The 18,618-nt window shown below is 39.8% G+C and overlaps 1 protein-coding gene across 2 annotated transcripts; it reads right to left on the reverse strand.

Annotated features, from left to right (window-relative positions):
• Positions 1-1,197: 1,197 nt before the first annotated feature.
• Positions 1,198-18,618, reverse strand: FAM98A (family with sequence similarity 98 member A). 2 transcript variants are annotated; one of them, XM_071739233.1, is made up of 9 exons: positions 18,430-18,618; positions 18,141-18,220; positions 15,157-15,305; positions 13,438-13,572; positions 11,126-11,310; positions 8,774-8,854; positions 7,405-7,521; positions 4,617-4,784; positions 1,198-3,130 (listed from the first exon to the last, which is right to left on the reverse strand). In XM_071739233.1, the coding sequence occupies exons 1-9, from the start codon at positions 18,571-18,573 to the stop codon at positions 2,363-2,365; spliced, it is 1,827 nt and encodes a 608-aa protein (XP_071595334.1). In that variant the 5' UTR covers positions 18,574-18,618; the 3' UTR covers positions 1,198-2,362. The 2 variants fall into 2 exon arrangements, with proteins under 2 accessions (XP_071595334.1, XP_071595333.1); XM_071739232.1 differs by lacking the exon at positions 18,430-18,618 and adding an exon at positions 18,352-18,397.

Here is an 18,618-nt window from a genome sequence, read left to right on the forward strand (position 1 = left end):
GGAACAAGTTTGCTGCCCTCTAATGCCCTGACAGAAAACACCAGACTCTTTACAGAGAGGGACGATGTGGAGAAAAAGCAGAAGCTGTCAGTTTTTAGATACTACATTTCCAGCAAAAGGCTCTTTAACTCTGTTAGTCTATTTTTACCAGTCCAGGACTGGTCCAGTAGCAGGAATCTTAATTCTTACAAACCCCTCTGCTTACTTTTGCACGAAGACAGCAAGTCACCAGCTAATGCTCATTACAGGGTATTACTCTGCCACAAGGGAGATACCTTTTCTGGACAATGCCACTGTAGGAAACCATCAATACCTTCATGAAGCAGCAACACTCATTTTCATATGTTCATAATTTGAATTGTATTATGCTGAGATAGATCTACATCAGTAACCCTCAGAGATCTGGATCCAATATGGAAAACTTATCCCTTGTCAGGCTTGTTACATTGGAAACATAAGAAACCAGACTTCAAGTCACATTTCCAAGTGCCTTTCATGGGGTCCTTCGCTTCCAACTTGTGAATCACCAGCAGCACCTAGTGGCCGCAATAAATTAAAACAGATCTTAGGGTTGATCGTGGAATGAAATGCAGGGAGAGAAATATAAACGATTTTTATCGGCTTCTTTACATGGTTAGCTTGAATTACAGCAACACCAGCGTTACACAGCTCCTCCTGAATGTTCGTATTATTTCTGTAATCCAAGGAACTCCTGCATCAACCTGGACTCAGCTCCCAAGGCACTTCAGGCAGCCAGAGACCTACCATCAGCGTAGCTTCCAATATAATGATCCAAGCACAGTAGCAGGAACCCAAGTTTCTGACAAGGGTTTCATAAGGGTTCCCAGAAGCAGCACACTGTGTTCACATGGCATGCAGCAGCATAACCTGGGAGACAGATGCCCACACAGCCCAAGAATAACTTTACATAGAGATGCCCAAGTGAGAGACAGTGTTGCTACACCAGTTCAGAGGGAGAAAGAGAACAAAACTCAGAGCAAATGAAGGTAAATTCCTCCCATCTGCTCCTGTTCTGACAGCTCCTCAGGGGGCAGAATGCACAGTATGGCTGGGATGACTGTAACATCCAAAACAGATAAAAATGTAAAACACATGAAGCAGACAGGAAGCCCCACAAATTTCCAGCTACTGTAACAACTGCTTTTTACTACCAAGAAAAGAAACAAAAGCAGAAAAGAACATACAGTTACTTTTATTGCTCACCTTTTATACAACAGTACACCTTCAGCCATTTTCTTTCACAGCTTGACAATGTTTATGTACACAAAAAACCCAGCAAGAAGCATTATGTGGCAAAAAAAAAAAAAAAAAAAAAAAAAAAAAAAAAAAGAAAAACAAAGAACAACAACAAAAAAACACCAGAACATCAAACTCAGCCAGGCTTTGTTTTCTGCAGCAATAATAAAAGGGCTTCTTCCAGGCAGGAAGAACTCATCTTCCCAGGCCATAGTGCATTTCTTTAAAAAGACAACCCCCAAAACAAACTGCCCTAGATTTGCTGAGCCAGTGGTATTTATTTGCAAATAAAATAAATTTCAGTTTGTCATTTCTTCTAGCTGATTTCAAGTAAAAATTAGGTTTGGAGGAGGAGCAACTTGTTTTGGATGGATGCAGGTCAGTTTCAATTGCTACACCTAACAACAGGCCTACATACACAATCAGTTTGCAATTTAGCTCAGTTTTAAATGATCTTTGCAGATTTTGGCAGCAGCCAGTCTTCAGAGTTGAAAAGGTGGGAAAACTAAACTTTGTTTAGCAGGAGATAAGGCTACCAACATAGCATCCAGAGTAGAGCTCATATAATAGACAAAAAACCTGTCTGTCAGTGGGAGTTACTGTGTGTGGGCACATCTGTGTGGAACATCTTCAGGACCAAAATGAGAGGCCAGACAGCCAAAAAAGCAATACCCAGAACAGGTTTTATAACATGTAATTGAACAATGATTTGGGAAAAAAAAATGCTGAAGTTCTATTGTGTACTATAACAAACAAATTTGACCAGACAGGTCTTGATATTTTTCTAAGGCAAACAAAGCAGGTAGCTTCAGAATGAAAGTGTTTTCAGCAAAGGGAATCAGTCCAACACCTAAAGAGCTTGGTTATTAGTTGACATTTAGGGTGTGGTGGGTAGTGATGATGCATTAAATACAAACAAGTTGAAGGTGGAAGTGTCAGGAAGGAAACGTCTATAGGAAGTTGTCCTTTGCTCAACGCAAAACATCCCACCCAAAGAAATTCTACCTGCCATGTACAAACCTGTACTAATTCAAGCAGAGATTAAGCCAGGCCACTGAAACCAGGTTTCTACTATGTGAGCTCTGCTGAAGCAAGTTTAGCAGCCTCAGCTCGTGAAATGTCTTCCTTGTCCAAAGCCAGACTGATTATATTGATAACCTCCATGCTGGAAGTGCTGCTCAAACTGCCCTCCTTGATTAAAGTTCTGTCCACCTCTTCCCCCCCAGCCTCCTCCTTGACCTCCACGCCCACGACCACCACGGCCACCTCTCCCTCCTCCACGCCCCCCCCCTCGGTCACTGTGGGACCCACCATCTTGGTATCTGTTGTCTTGCTGGTAGCCACCACCACCACCACCACCACCCCCTTGGTAGCCAATTCCGGTATATGAAGATGACTGGTAGCCACCATATCCTCCTCCTCCCTGGTAGCCACCACCACCACCACCACCACCATGGTAGCCACCTGTTTGAAAACCTGTATCTCTGTAATTGCTCTCCCTGTAGCTACCATCCTGGTAGCCACCACCTCCACCATCTGTCCAGCCTCCTTGAAGCTTGTTTCCTCTGCCACCTCCTCTGCCGCCATGATCGTAACCACCACGTCCTCCTCGTCCCCCTCGGTCATGGCTTCCTTGTTCATGACCTCCTCGCCCTCCATAAGAGTCATAGCCTCCTCTTCCTCCTCGATCGTGACCCCCATGGTCATAACCTCCTCGCCCACCATAAGAGGATTCGTAGCCACCTCTTCCTCCTCTGCCACCACCTTGTTGTGAACCAGACTCCGGTCGTTTCTGCCATGGCGGCATCTCAGGAGGTGGAGGTTCAATTTCATTTGGCCTTCCTCCTCTGTCAGGCACTCTACCCATTAGCACCTGCAAAGGGAAAGGGAGAACTGCCACAGGAGGATGTAACACCCCATAGAAGTCACATGTACTGATACACACCACAAACAGCAGCCACTCGAGGGTTCTCACATTCAAAGGATTTCATCGAGGCAAATTTTGTCTGTTAGAATGTGACAGACCTTTGTCTCCAATTAGTAAAAATTATACAGGGATTACCTACTACTCCAAGCACTGCTAACAAAACAAATTAAGAGACCAGGGTGTTTTGTTCAAACAGTAGGCACACCAGTAGAGGCAACACTAGTACAGTCTTTCACTTAACTGCTTACTAGTGCAGACTGCTAATCACAAACAATCACAAATACAGAGCAACGCAGTCTCTCTCCTAACTGGTGCTCTGAATTGCAAAGTGCAAAGATTTTTATTTTTCAGTAAGGACATGCAAAAACTTACACACCACCAAAGAGGTGTCAGATACCATTGATCAGAGCTGAGCAAAACTCGAGGTCTTTAGCTGTCTAAGGATGCATTGACATTAAGAATTCAGCAAGACTTAGTATGGGACATTTGCATTCCTTCAAGTTTTAAAATGATGTAGCAGAAAATATTCAGTAGGAGCAGGTTACTTTATGTTGCTGTCTTAAAAAACATTTAATTTTTATAATCGACATAAGTTAATAGACTATGGATCAGCAGCTGGGCAGCACTGCATTCCTAGTGAAACATATATATAGTCACACCTGCCTTCCCCCATAATTTCTTACATTTCACTCCAACTACACTAAAGAGCAGTGCAAATATTATTTGGAGTGAAGGGGGTGTTGCCAAACCAGCACACTACCATTCCACCCTAAATTATTTAGAACTTTACTTGAAACATAGCTGGCACCCAGAAGGCAGAAAAGCATGCATGTACACCTACAAATTTTGAAGTACTAATAACACTGCTGTACATAGCTACTGAGCTTCAAGTTCAGGAAGTGTACTCTTGTGAGCCTACTACTCCAGTAAAATCATTATTTTTTTTTAAACAAAGTATCCTTTGCAAATCCTATTCCTACTATGCCATTACTAGAACTATATGTTTGACTATGGTCTTTCTTACTTGTGTACACAGGGAGATTTAGCCTATGAGATCCTTGCTTTGTGATCTTAATACATTCCATTTACACAGTCACTATGTATGCTATTTTAGACATTGAGACAGAAATAGGAAGCAGGAGTGCAACCACATCATTAATTCTGGTGAGACAGAGAAGGCCTACACCCAGTGAAAGTCATCAAATGTATTTCAGCAATTTTTTACCACTTGTAGGAAGGGATACCCTGAACCTAAAGTGGTGAAACCACATTTCCCATAATACATTGCTGCATAACCTGCAGTACATAAACATCAAGTTTCTTATACTTTATTCCCAAATTCCACTTACAATCCTAAAAATTTAGGATTTATTACTACATTCAAATTACTTAAATATTCATAATAGAACAAGCTATTTGTCACCAAAAGTACCTTGTTGATGGCACATGCGGTCTTTTCTCGGATGGACCCACTGCTTGTTCTCATAATCTTTGACAGATCCTGCCGAGCTGCCAAGAGATTTGCAATGGAAATAGTGCATTTAGTAGATAAGAGGGCACGTTTTGGCTGGTAGACTTTAGCCAGTTTTTCTGTTTGACTCTGTTGGAGAGAAGAGAAAACCAAAACCTAGTCAGCTAAAGTAACAGGAAAGCAACAGGACACTTCATCAAAAGAATTAAATCAATACTCAGGAACAAGACACTGCCACAAACAGAACACAAATTCTTATAACGAAACTGAGAACTACTTTGTACCTGAGAATCATTGCAATGAAGCTAGCATTTGTCAAATTAATTTCTTAAGTAATAGAGGAAACACTATTCTGACTGAACTGACAAGACACTGATGATCTGACAGTTTTAAGATTAACACTCTTATATGTGCAGACCAAATTACTTTCAGGCAGTCAAACACAGAACAGAAATGTCATACAGTTAACAAGAATTACTGTGGATACTAAAACATGTCTGTGTCCAGCTTCCAGACCTCCTTCTGCACCTGCGCACTGACCCACACTCATTACAGTCAGAGTAGCATCACCTTATCTCCAACACTGTGTCTGCAGAAAAAGGCTGCTCTCTTTCACACTCCATTCCAGTCAGCTGCTTCAAAAAGCCATCAGGAGGTACTGGCAGAACTAAAGCTCTCGAGTGCTGCTCTAATTCAGTCCTTTGTCTCATGTATGTAGTGCCCAAGCTAGAAATGACATCCAACATGACAACTTTGTATGCAAGCTCTCTTCCTCTACTGTCTTTTGGCATTAACCATACCAGCTTTTTTGAACACCTCAAAATTATGACAGCAGGTTTCCAGCTCAGACACAACAGAAATCTGTGCTACCACCTACAAGTTAATACATCAGTTACATCTATCTTCAGTTATCCACAGAATATAATGTGTGATACAATTAGGGTCAACCAGATTGCAATCTACATGCAGACAAAAAGGCTGCTTTTTGTCTGGACCCCAGATGAAGCAGTAGGAACAGGCAAAGGAGGTTTTTCTTGACAGGGCAAGAACTTAGCAGAAATTTTTAAAATCCTAAAATCCTACTTTCCACCTAAAGGCAGGAGGCCAGAACTGGAAGAACTGAGAATGTATTTCCAAGTGTCTCTGTAATGTGTTTTTAGAACCAAAAGTTTCTACTGTTATATTACAAGCTGAACAGGATTTATTCAAAATGAAGGAGAGCATGCACATCATTTACCTGATGCTGGCTAAAGGCAGGAGACGTAACAATATTCACCAGAGCAGGAGTATGTTTTTCCCTGGTAAGCTTGACCATGCTCTAAGCACAGTATTTTGGTGCTATAATATTACACTTTTAGTAGAAACTTGAAATTGTTGAACCTAAAAACCCCTAATAATAGACTATGAAGTTTTCACTTGTATTTCTGCTATATGGAGTTTAGTTATACTACTGTATTCTGATAGTTCTAATTACCATCAGGTATTGCAAACAGTATTGTATTTCTGGAATACTATAGCCACATTGTCCAATTTCATATTGCTATGGTCTTTATATATTTTACTTGGGTTTCAATAGATGAAAATACATATATACAATTTGTGGTTTTTCTGAAAGGGTTTTACATAGCTTGCCAAGTTCAAACATATCTGAATTCTCACAGGAAGAAAACCAAACAAAATTGGATTTAGACGCCAAACCCACAACACAATTAGAAGTCCCTTGTTTTTAACCTAATCCACACTTCTGCCCATTTTCATCCACTATTAAAATATTCGAACAATCAGATACTTCCCTAATCATCTACTAAAAAACCTGATGCATACAAGGTTTAAGAGACTGGACACCAGTGGAAGTCCTACTCACATGACAATACAGAAATAGAGAAAGGTCCCAGTTTATTATTATAACACAGTTCCTTTTGAATAAATCATTCATGCAGAAAAAAAAACTTGATGAGCCACATGCCACAGCTTATCACTAGTAATTCAAACAGTGCAAGCAGCATAATCACGAGCATGTTGGAAGATCTGGTTTAGCCCTAAAAAATAACCTGTATATACTATTTTTTTTAATTTTGTAATTTCTTTTTCACTGCAAAATATAGGAAATAGGGAGATCAGGTAACTGTTTTTAAAAGGAGAGTATGCACCACATACTTGGAGATGATGGATGTCATGTCACAGCTATTTGCATGGTTCAAAGACAAAAGAAGCACATAAAATATTACCCTGTTTATGAGGTAAGAACAAGTAGTGCCCTAGCAGCTTTTCTTATGTGCATCTGTGGTGTTGTACTTGAGACACCCTGTGAGTTAAGGAAATTTGATCACTGTGGACAGCACAAACTAAGTTAAGGGGTGGTCAACAGGAAGATGTTTTTCCACCACCATACACACACAAAACTTACTGGTTCACATTATGGTACTCTGACTGCAAATGGCTGAATCAGTAATGTCCTCTTACTATTTTTTTCTAGTGGCCTATGTAACTGTATATTTTGGCTTTGGTGTAGTTACACCCAATTTATCTTCTCGTTTTATATACTGTTTTAAAATCCAATAAATCAGCTTTAAATACAATTTTCTTAGTCGTCTTACACTGCCAGAAACTTCTTCAGAAGCTCAAATCAAAATCAGACAACTCCTGTGGCTATTTCTTAGTCATGAAGGATGAAACAATGGAAGTTTTCCAGAGATAATTATCATAAAGCATTACCATCAACCAGGACTTCACAGCAAGTTGTTTGTACCTTAGCTCTATCTGACCAGCCAAAGGACTGCACAGTAACATCCAAACGTTTGACTAACAGTTTTCTTCGGACTTCATATTCGTTGACTATGGCTTGATTAATTGCTTCAATTTTTTCCTGAAAAAAAAATTTGTAAGCACAATCTATAGATCATAAATAAAATAACACACGTTAAGCGAGGCTTAAGCCTGCAATTATCTACCTTGTCAAAGGGGCTCACAGAAAGCTACACCTGCTGGCACTATTTCCCCAAAGGCTTAAAAGGCTCAATTATCCTCACATGCAGCCTTTTACCATTTCTAACAGCACAGCTGCCTGTTTTGCAAAAGGGACATAAAAGCTGCACACACTGCTGAGGCATTTTTCAACATCCACCAGGACAGAGAACAAAAAGTGAGAAAATGCAACTTGCAAGAAACTGAAGGACATGCAAGGATTCTTCTCAAAAAGTTGTAAGCTTAAGGACAGAGTGGAGATGGAGGACTAAAATTAGGTCAAATACTGCAAGAGGATCTTGATTAAAGCCCAATCTGCATACAGACAAGACAACAAAGTGCCCCACAGGGAAAAGCCATCACTAGACACACACCTACTAGCAGACAGGGGCCTAGTGAGTGCTATAGTTGAGATCAGCAGCCTTGAAGACAATTTATGTATTGAGTGAAGGCTGGCTGGAGGAGGGGTGGTGGTTTCCACTTTCAACCTCAACAATGCAAGCACTGAAGGAAGCAAACTGCTGCAAATAGATGGGCTTCAGACTTATGCAAGAGACACAAAAAAGACTTGAAGTCTTGCAGCAGCAGCCACAGCTTTGTGCTGGTACAGCAGTACTATCTAACCCAGGCACCCTCCTTTTAGAACAGCAGGTGACAAAACCCAGCTAAAGATGATGTTCACTCTGCCCTCTGGTTGTACAACCTCACCTGCACACTCACTGCTACTTGGAGAAGAGGCTATGAAGGAAGCAGGCTACTGCAACAGGACAAAGAGAGGAAGAAATGGTGGGAAGACTCACAGCCTCGCTGTAAAGAAGCCAGGAGTGAATGTGGTGCCTTATCAGTGAGACAATGCTGGCAAATGGCAGGATAGGAAGCCTTAAGCTACTGCACAAGCACACAGGTCAGCACCATCACTGTAAATTTTTTATTTTGGAAAATTTTGCCTGAGTATGACCATACAGATTTATGACTGTAAGATGTTATCAGCTGCTGAACAACTGTGCCAAAATATATGTACAATACTGCAATAAATTGTCTTGTCTTCAGAAAGCTATGAGAAAAATCATTTTGCAACATTACATGCAGAATCAAGATCAATACTTCAAGTACCTCAAAAAGATAAATGGGCTCTAATATCTGCAACTACTTACCCAGTGAGCTGGTCCCAGTTGTTTCTTCAGTAAAGGTTTTCCAACATGATTAGGTGGAACCTTTGCTAAAGTTTCCTTCAGCTGTTGGGAGACACAAAAATAGAGGCATTGGCTAAAAAAATTAGGTTTTCAAGATGAAAATTAATGGAAAGGCCTCCTAGGCAGTCATAGGCAATATCATTGTTCTCTCTGGGACAGAGAGCCAAGCATATTTTAGAAAACAACTCATTTTATATTTCTGGTATTCTGAATAATTAAGAGAAAAGACTATACAGTAGATCCAGTTATAACAGAAGGTTCCATATGATACAGCTCCCCTTGGAGACACAGGAATTACTCTACAGATCATCTCCAATTCAGAAAAATGAAACAACACATTTGTATCAAAAAGGTTGTATTAAGACTATGTGAAATAACATAACCTAAAGAAACATTCCTCTTCATGATCTAAAGGACAAAATATTCAATGAATACGTAACTTGCATTTTAGAAGTTTGGGCAAAACTTAGGTTATCTTTCCTATCACAGAATTTCTGAGGAGTTCAACGGGGGAGATATGGAGTAGTAGTGACAAAAAAAGTTGGATCAAAGCAGGTTGGAGTTACGAATCTTCACTTTTCCACTGCTGCAAACTGTATTTTTTTCAGCTTCCTTGGCTGTTCATTTCAGCAGTTGATTTAATATGTCCACTAAGCTGGGTCTTCCAAAGGTGCTGAGCCAAATTTGTTTAACTTTCAGATTTTAAAACCAAGCACTTCCAGAACAGCAGCAGCAGCACTACATTCAAGTATCAACAGTTTCCTTTTTTAATGTGGTGTATCATTAGCAAAGAGAGTCAATTATACAAAGATCCTGCCTCCAAATGGCACTATGCATATGTGAAGGAAAAGGTAGCTTGATTTTATGCTCGATCAGAATTTCACCATTCCAAGACTCACTTGTTTAAGAACACAAGAACTTTACTGTGATCTTGTTACAACTATCTCTTACACAGTTAAAATTTTCACTGCTATTAAAGTTTTCACATTTTGCTCAACTTTGTAATGTATTTTTGTTTACAAAGTGAAGTAAGTTTTTCAGTTATTTACTTTCTCTTTCTTGAATACCACCACCATCTGAAGTGTTCTAATTGTAAGGACACCAGGTATATATGATTTCTTAAAAAAAATCCCTGTAGGTTAGAAAATCCTGCTGTATTTTACCAATCTATAAGGACCGTTAGTGGGTTTTTTTCCCCACTATAACCAGCTATAGATACAGATGGTTGAGATAACATTCATTTAACCTTGCAAGACAACATAAAATAAGTCAATTAGTAAAACAGAACAGAATCCCAGATTAAAAAGTTTGATCTACTTTTTATTCTGTATTTTTGAGTTTCTTCCACCAGCAAAGCTTGCTAGCATTGTTCAGAGTTATGGATATTTTCTACTTTTTCTAGAAAATGGAAGCACAGATTGTTCATGTATTTATTGCCTCTTTAGTGCCCACAACAACACCAAAACCAGAAAACAATCTGCTTCCATTCCACACCTTGAACTTCTGCTGGAAAACTATCCTCCTCTTCTTAAACAGGTCAATCCTATATATAAACTATAGTTAGTCTGTAAAAAAGAGTTCTCTGAAAGTATTCTGGGGAGTTTTGTAGTCATATCTGTTCCTATAAGTTCATAAAGGTTGTCTTCTACTGTTCTGCTCTCCTCTATCTGCAAGTTACTTAATGTAACTTAAAAACTTTGTCCCCCACCTTTGCAATATGCACCAGACAGTATATTCTATTTAATTTCTCTGCTCTATAAAAATTACTCAAATAGAAGTAAATTTCTTTATAACAAAAACACAATGACCTGAAGAATACATACATGTAAAGGAACAAAATTAAATGGAACCACAGGAACTGATGAAGCCTTAGGGAAAAGGTGTAAACTTAACTTTAGTTACAGTATCTTTTAACCTATAAATTTTTAAAACAGTAGGTACCTGTAAAAATTTGTTTAGATTTATTTACTGGAATATGTGTCTCTTAAAGTTCTTTCTGAGGCTTAAGCTCTGCATTTTCCATGTCTTCTGTAACAGGTGATGACATTAAAAACTAGAGTAGAGCAAGAAATACCTCCCTCTGGAAGGCAATGATAGCAGTAGTCCCTGACCTCATGCCTTGGCATGGAAAAAGCCTTTAGATTAATTTTTAAAACCCTGACTCCTGGCACACTCAGTAAACCATGATAATTCTCCTTCACAATTCAAATAATGGAGTTTCACAAGAGGCAAATCTTTCCCTGGTAGAAGAACTATTTTGCATGAAAACAGCAACATCATAAATATTCTAGGTTTTTTTCCTTTAGATCTTACTTTTTTTTCAATTCCACTGAAGAACTGGAACATCGTTATGTTGGCTGGAGGCTTGGACATGCCTAAAGCAATACATATGCCTTTTAGCTCCTGAAAGACTTCACTGCCACCTCCTTCCTGTGCTTTTTTAGGAGGGGTGTTCACACACAGCATTCTGGCAGCTTCCAGTTCTGAGATGAGGTATGCTGGGGTAAGAAAAATTAGATTTCAGCATCAAATACAGCCAAGTGAAATTATTTTAGAACCAGTGAGAACTCAAGTGTTTACAACAAACAAATGAACAAATGGACTGTTTTAGAAAGAGTGAGGGCTATAATTCTGGTATCCACAGAATGTTCGTATTTCTAATAATCACTAAGCCCAGTAGTAAAAACACAACAAATGTGGGAAAGGATTAATACAACTAATTAAAGCCTGGGGAAAATCCTTGATTCTGACAGAATCACAGAGTTCAACAGAGCATAGCTCTTTTTTTTTTTTCAGGCTTTGCCCAGCAAAGACAGGAGACTAGGAACATGGAAATAAGCAGGATGAGGGACTGGGACATGCACTTTAAGCCAGACAAGCAAGCAGTCCTTGAGGCTCTAAAAAACAAAGAAAATTAATAGAGAGGCAAAATCTTGGGTGAATCTCCTCTACTTCCCCAAGCAAGATGCAGAGTGGAAAAATAAGCCTGCTTTTAAAAGTACTATTGATAGCTCAGGTTTACAATAATTCTAGAAAGGAAGGCAGTAACTTATGAAAGAGAAGCTAGAATGCCTGCAGTGCTCTTCAATATCAGAACTGCAAGATCCTACCATCACATTGTAACTGCTTTATAAACAAAAAAAGAATTAAAACTCATGTAATTTCTGAACATGATCTACACACAAAATTTCAGAATCAGGTGTAGGCTGCAGAGATAGAAATTTAGCACACACTTTGTTTGCTATTTTCACAACTTTAAAGTTTGAATTTAAAATGAACCAGTTTAACAATATGTTTATAATGAATCCTACTGAATGACCACAATACTAATGTAAATAATTATTTCTAATAATAAGGACTGAAAAACAGATACTGCACTGATAAAGACAGAATTGAGAGCAGGAATGTAAACCTGCAGCTATGCAAAAGCAGCTTACTATCTATAAAATCAGGACACATCAGAAGATGAAAAAAAGAACAAAGCATTTTATTGATCTCCAGAATTTTTTAGATCTTATAGAATGCCCTCTGCTTAAGACACAAAATACCTTATAAATTACAAAATTCCTAAAATATATAAAGGATACTTCCCTGCCTTACAAGTTCTTTCAACTGCAATTTATTGAGATTTTTCTTGTATTCAGATTTCAATTACTTACAATTGCCATTAGGAACCTTCTGAAAAAGAAACTAGCAGCACCATTTTGTTTCAAGAATTCAGAGACCACATTCAAACTACACCTTCAATTTAAATCTATCACCATAAGAGAAACATTGTTCAAATAGTGATTCTTTTTTGCATATTCTGCAGATAACAGTACTTTTAATATTGTATTGTAATAAAACATAAATTTCTTACAAGTTTAAGCTCAGATTAAAATTAGTCTTAAAAGTTCTAACTCTGAAGCTTATAATTTTATTTTTTTTTTAATGTGAATCAACATCACACACTTTTTCCAAATTTAAGTACTATTTCTTCTCCTCTATCATTTCCTAGGAAGGAATAAAATGAATTCAGGTATTGAGACTTTCTGGTGGAAAAGTAAAGGGAAGACATTGGTGTTACTACTACTAGTTTCTTTTCAATCAGCAGAAAGCAACACTGGAGCTATTTACACTAGGGGAGATGATCAAAGGAACTAGGAGTTGGGCTAGAAGATTTTTTCCTCTTCACAATTCCAGTTGTTGACAGAATGTACTAATATTCAAGTCATATTGCTCTTGGCAGGTCAGCATGATGGGGGCTCCAAAACAATGCTGTAAATGGTCATTTTTTACAACCTTTCTAAACAAATTTCAGTAGCTAAACCCTGGCAGAAGTCTTCAAATTATTTCTGCTTTCAGAATGCCTTTAAGAGGTAACAGGACAGGCTTTTTCTAGTGAATGTGAAAAAGGTTAATACTCTGAAAATTTTTCATCATATACAGGCTAAAAAGTGACCTGAAAGTTTGAGACCCCAAAGGATCATATTCTGACACTGCAAATTACATTGGAAAATAATTCATAATTTCAGGTAACTGTTTTTATACAGTGTGGTAAAAAAAACAGTATCTCATAAAGCGTAAGAAACAATATTGATTTTTGCATAAAAAACTATTTGCTTGCAAGCACCGTTTTAACTTACTAAGCAGCAAGAGACAGTTCTTTTGATTATGAAGGCGTTTTGTGACATCTCCTGATGTTAAGGATGCATAGGGACAGTTCATTTCAGCCAGCAGCCCACTCATTTCAAGCTGAAATTCTTCTGCTTCATTTGGACCTTAGAAGAAAAAGAATAATAATCTGTTTAAGGCTCATATATCTCTAGCTGTGGTTAAAATTAATTAGTTCTTAAAAAAAAAACAAAACAATTCTTGGCTCCACTTGCTGTTTAAGATTAAAATGCTGCTTCTAATGGAAGCCAAATGTGTTGTTCTTTCTCAAAGACACAGCACAACCTCCCTGGAGTCACAATACTCTTCATTATTGTAAAATTATGTTTCACTAACAAGTTTTCCCAGCTATAACAGATAGGCACTGTCAATTTCTATTACAGAAAGGGATGTTAAAAAACAAAAAAACAAAAACCCCCAAACCAATCACAGATTTAAAGGTGTATTTTAAGTACCAACTAACTGTTCCCACTGCAGATGTACTAGATAGTTCTGATAGTCATGCATAATACTGTTTATGAGCTCTCATGCTTTTACTTCTCCCTATAAGCTCGTGTGTCCATTGATCTTATTTTATACCAACATCCTTTAAAAAATAAAAGTCATATAAGCCAAAGTTTAGATTCGTATCTGTGTCAGAAATTACTGAAACTAACCTGAATTTGTTAAGTTATACAAAGAACAATGATAAATAAGAGGTAACAGGTTTTTTCTTTTGAAAAAGACTGAAAAAGACTGAAAGCAATAGACTCAAGTGACACAATATGAAGGTTGGACTTGATGGTACTACACAATGTTTTTATCCCTGTGTTTGTAGAATTTCAAAGAGGATACCACTGGATTGTATTTTTACACAAGATATACAGTAGGAACCTTATACTACTAAAAGATGTGAGATGCTCTGTTGCTACAGAGAAAAGGAATCACGTACTCAAAAGAAGAAAGGATGGACATACCAAAAAAAACAGAGAGAAAACAGAAAAGATGTTGAGGTGAATGGCAGCAATCTTTGGACACTGAGTAAATTGAAACTTAGAGTTCATAAAGGCATTTAGAGTTAATACACTAGATACTCAGTACAGGTTATTGTACTAATTTACCAATTTAATCTGAAGAACGTCATAACTAGTTAACTGAAAATGGGTTTTTCTAAAAACTAAGGTTTGCTTCCTTTACCAAAATGATAAACAAACATTTTCAGGCTCCTCAGACCATTTTATAAAGAGACCAGTTCAAAAATACTTAAACACAGAACTCAGATAACAATCAATAACAAGAAAATATGTTTACTGTCGTTCAGAAAATGTTTCCTTGAGCAGTAGGTATTTCGTACATCAAAATTACAAGCAGAAGTGCTGAAATGGAAATATTCTCATGGTCTAATTACAAAACCCACTAACATTTCATTAAATCCACCCAAAAACTTTTTTTTTTTTTTTTTTTAAATTTTCATCTCTATAGTTGAACAATTAAAAGAAGCTAATTTCAGAAGGAAGACTATTTGATCCTCATTATTATTTCAACCTCTAGTGGCTGTTCATTAGACAAGTTTGAGGTGGAAAATATCCAAAATCTGATAGCATGCAGACAATGCTGCTGGTACAATACATTTATCAACTATAAGCCCAAATCTTTATGGCATGCAAGGACACACATACATGCATATTTGTGCTAGAGTTGTGGTTACTTACTGTTAGTGGCCTGAACATTTTCCTCTAGTTTACAGAACAGCCGTAATTCAGATACCAACCAAGCACAGAGTTTGGTGAATTCTGGGGAACTGGCTCCACGAGAGACTGCCTGAGCCAGTGCTCCATCATCTAACAATGGACCTTTGTAACTGACAAGTAAAACAAAAGCACAATTTATTAACGTTTGCTATTACTGATGTCCAGCAATAAATTTCTCTTATGCTGTACACATCTTGAGAGATTCATCTTCATCACATTTGCAGTGCTGAACAGCTAAACTGGAAAGATTCTTGCACTGCACTGCAAGAGAAATCATTTAAAAGATTTGAGCAAACCCAGTATTTCCAGGTACATTAGCTTGTTGTCAAAGAGACTGTCACAAAATATCATCAAAGGTTTCATCCTAGAAAATGCTATCACACAGAGCTGCAACTTCTAGAGAAGAGATATATATACCCAAATAGGGCAGCTGTAGTCCCAAAGAACTGCTCTTGAACACTGCTTTACTGTATGCTGAATAATTACTGCTGAACTAGTGCATCTCTTCTATTGTAAATAGAGTCAGCTCTTTCCATAAACAAAATAAGCTAAAGCCTTGCCTGGCATAAGAGAGTGTGAGTCTGCAGATCTGGTTTTAGAACATGTCAGTTTCAGAACATCTGTGTGCTGCTATCCTGTCAGGGGGAGGAGGGAGAGAAGGGAGAGGATTGCCCCTTATTAAACAGGTAAAAGCACAATGTCAGAGTTGACCAGATTATTTAAGAAAAAATGCATAGTATTATCCTGATACACTGCACCCAAAACAGTCATCTAGGACTGAGCATAAACAGCTGAAAATCCTCCTTCCGATTTTATCTCATGAAGTTACCAACTATGTCACAGCCACCCAGTAAAGTCCAGTCAGCTCTTGGCAAATCTCAGAAGTAAAAAAATGAATAAATCTCTCAAACAGCAAATTACAGTGTTACTCTCCACAGTTTGTTTACATGCTTAATATCACACATATAGCGTTTGGTCTTCACTATAACTGCTTGTTACTTCAAACCAAAAAGAAGCCACACTCAAAAATAACTTCTACCTTGATAGTGACACAGAGTTAATCTACTAGCAGCTGACGGGAAGCTGTAACCTGATGTAGTACGTCCCTAACACATTACCACAGTGGGCTAGACAATTCCAACCAGATAATTACCTCAAGTTTAAGTCTCATCCCACAGACTTATCAGAACTACACGTGTATGTGAACATACAGGACTCAGAAACATCCAGTTATAGATCGAAGTAGAAGGGAAATGATGACAAGCTATTTGTTTTGGTAGGATCTGAATTTAAGTCACTGGTCATGTCACAGGCCTCTTTTCTATAATTTTTCTTTGACAAATACATCATCTTGACCACGTAATCTCCAATATTTACGACCCCATCTATTTCCCAGAAATACAAGTTGCAGATTCCTGCTGCAAGCAGCCATTTCCTTCCACTCCTGCCCATGGCACATGTTCTAGAGCTACACTCCTTTTTTGGTAGCAAGATGCTGTCTGGTGCTTGCTTATTCAATAGCTCAACAAAGTGACTTACAGGGGAAGAGGCCACTGTTTGAACACCTTGAGCACAAAACCAAAAAGGCATAAACAAGTCTTTGATGTACCATACTATTAAAAAAAAATCAATAAGATTAGATATGTCTTCAGTATCTGGTTAGACAAAAGTTAAGTTGAACTGTGAAGGATCATGGAGCTACTGCTGAAGTTTAAAACCCCAAACACCCTACTCTTTCCATCTGCAAGAAGTCCTTCAGCTACATGCAGTAGTTTTCCCAGTTGTTATCAATACTGCCATAGCCCCGTGTCTCTCACCCTCCACGTTTTCTTTTCAATCGCTGTTGCCAATCATCTTGGTTGACTGAGTTATTTTTTACACTGTTTTTATTTCTCACTTTATTTAAGAATGTAAAAAATCAATAGCAACACTCCTTATTTACAATTACACAGACATGGAGCATAAATCCCAAGTCCTTCAAGCCAGTAACATCCTTTTAAAAATACAGCAGAAACAAATGAGCCAATCATGGTATGTGCACCATGGCTGAGACCTTTTCACATTTCGCTTGGAGAAATACCTGTCAAAACAGAAGCCTATTTGTCAAGCTTTGAAACTCTCACCACCAACTTTGCCTGGAAATACAATCTTTGATGGAGCATAATGACTTTAGCCACAAAGTGATTTATGGGAATGTGGCCAACATGAGTAAATACAGCTGCTTGCATAGAACCAGCAGCAGTAAAACTGCCTCCTTGCTTTAAGCTCAACTGAGCTTCAGATCAGTTATTGCTTAGAGCAGGGCACACACTCCTTGCTCTCCTTTTCACATTTATGTGACCTTTACTGACTGAGTAACAGGTTTAAACAACAAAAACTTCCTGTACTATACTTTATCAGAAGAAAGTAAAGGGAAACATACAGGATCAGTTACAACTTTTTCTGCTAGATGTTTCACTAAACATTATTTTTTTTCCCCCAACTTCTCTTTGAAGGTTTCTTCCCCACCCTCAGCTAGAGCAGCTCTGTGGAAGAGAGGGGTTACCAATGAGATGGCAACACAAGAACCAAGCTGACCACCAGGAAGAGGCAAAATCTTCGCAAAGAAGGCACAGCTGAAGCACGGCCCGAATGGCTGCTGCGTTCCGCAGGCCCGACCGGCACCGGCAGCAGCCCCGGGGCGGCCCCTCAGCTCTGACTGAAAGGCACTGCCGGGGTGCTCCGGGACCTGCCCCGCGCCGCGGACCTCTGAGGTGACGCCGGCCCCGCCTGCCCGGAGGCCTGGCAGAGGCCCTTCCCACGCCAGGGGCCCGCATCGGGGCCGACCTCCCGCACCGGCCGCCCAGGGAACGCCGCGGCCCCACCACGGGACCCCCTCCCCTGGCTAACGCCAGCGCCGAGACAGGGCGTCTCTCTCGCTCGGTCCCAGGGCCGCGGGCACTTACCCCAGGTCCTCCAACGACTCCAGCACATCGCTCTCCAGAACCTCGATCTCCATCCTGCGGCGGGGCCCGGGGGAGGAAACCTGCGCGACAACAGGACTCAGCTCCCCCTCTACCCGCAGCCCCGCCGCCACCCGCCGCCTCCCTCCCCCGCCCGCCCGCTCAGCCCGGGCCCACGGAGGGGGCTCAGCGGTCTCCCCCCGCCTCGCCTTACGGTGCGGGGGGAGCGCGGAGCCCCTGGCATCGCACGCCCGTTCCTGCCCCCCTCCCCCCCGCCGGCGCCCCCACATACGCTGCTCGCACGCTGCTGCGCCGCCGACTGCCGGGTTGGCATGTCAGGGCGGGGAGGGAGAGAGGGAGGAGCAGGTCCCCGGCCTGACCCTTCACCCAGCTGCTTGCGGTCCGCCTGCGTGCTGTGCCTGATCGGCACCGCCATCTTCCGCCGCCGTTCCGTCCGCGCCCCTCACCGGGCAGCGTCGCC

Source organism: Heliangelus exortis, chromosome 3 (genome assembly GCF_036169615.1).
Source record: "Heliangelus exortis chromosome 3, bHelExo1.hap1, whole genome shotgun sequence".
NCBI lineage: Eukaryota > Metazoa > Chordata > Aves > Apodiformes > Trochilidae > Heliangelus > Heliangelus exortis.

What these genes read in the sequence shown, in the direction of transcription:
- FAM98A (XM_071739233.1), bottom strand. Translation starts at nt 18,573, where the DNA reads ATGGCGGTGCCGATCAGGCACAGCACGCAGGCGGACCGCAAGCAGCTG. An exon ending in GCTGGTCAGATAGAGCTAAG is followed by an intron (nt 4,785 to 7,404) that starts GTACAAACAACT and finishes TCTCTCCAACAG; the next exon opens with AGTCAAACAGAAAAACTGGC. An exon ending in CCGCATGTGCCATCAACAAG is followed by an intron (nt 3,131 to 4,616) that starts GTACTTTTGGTG and finishes TTCCCTTTGCAG; the next exon opens with GTGCTAATGGGTAGAGTGCC.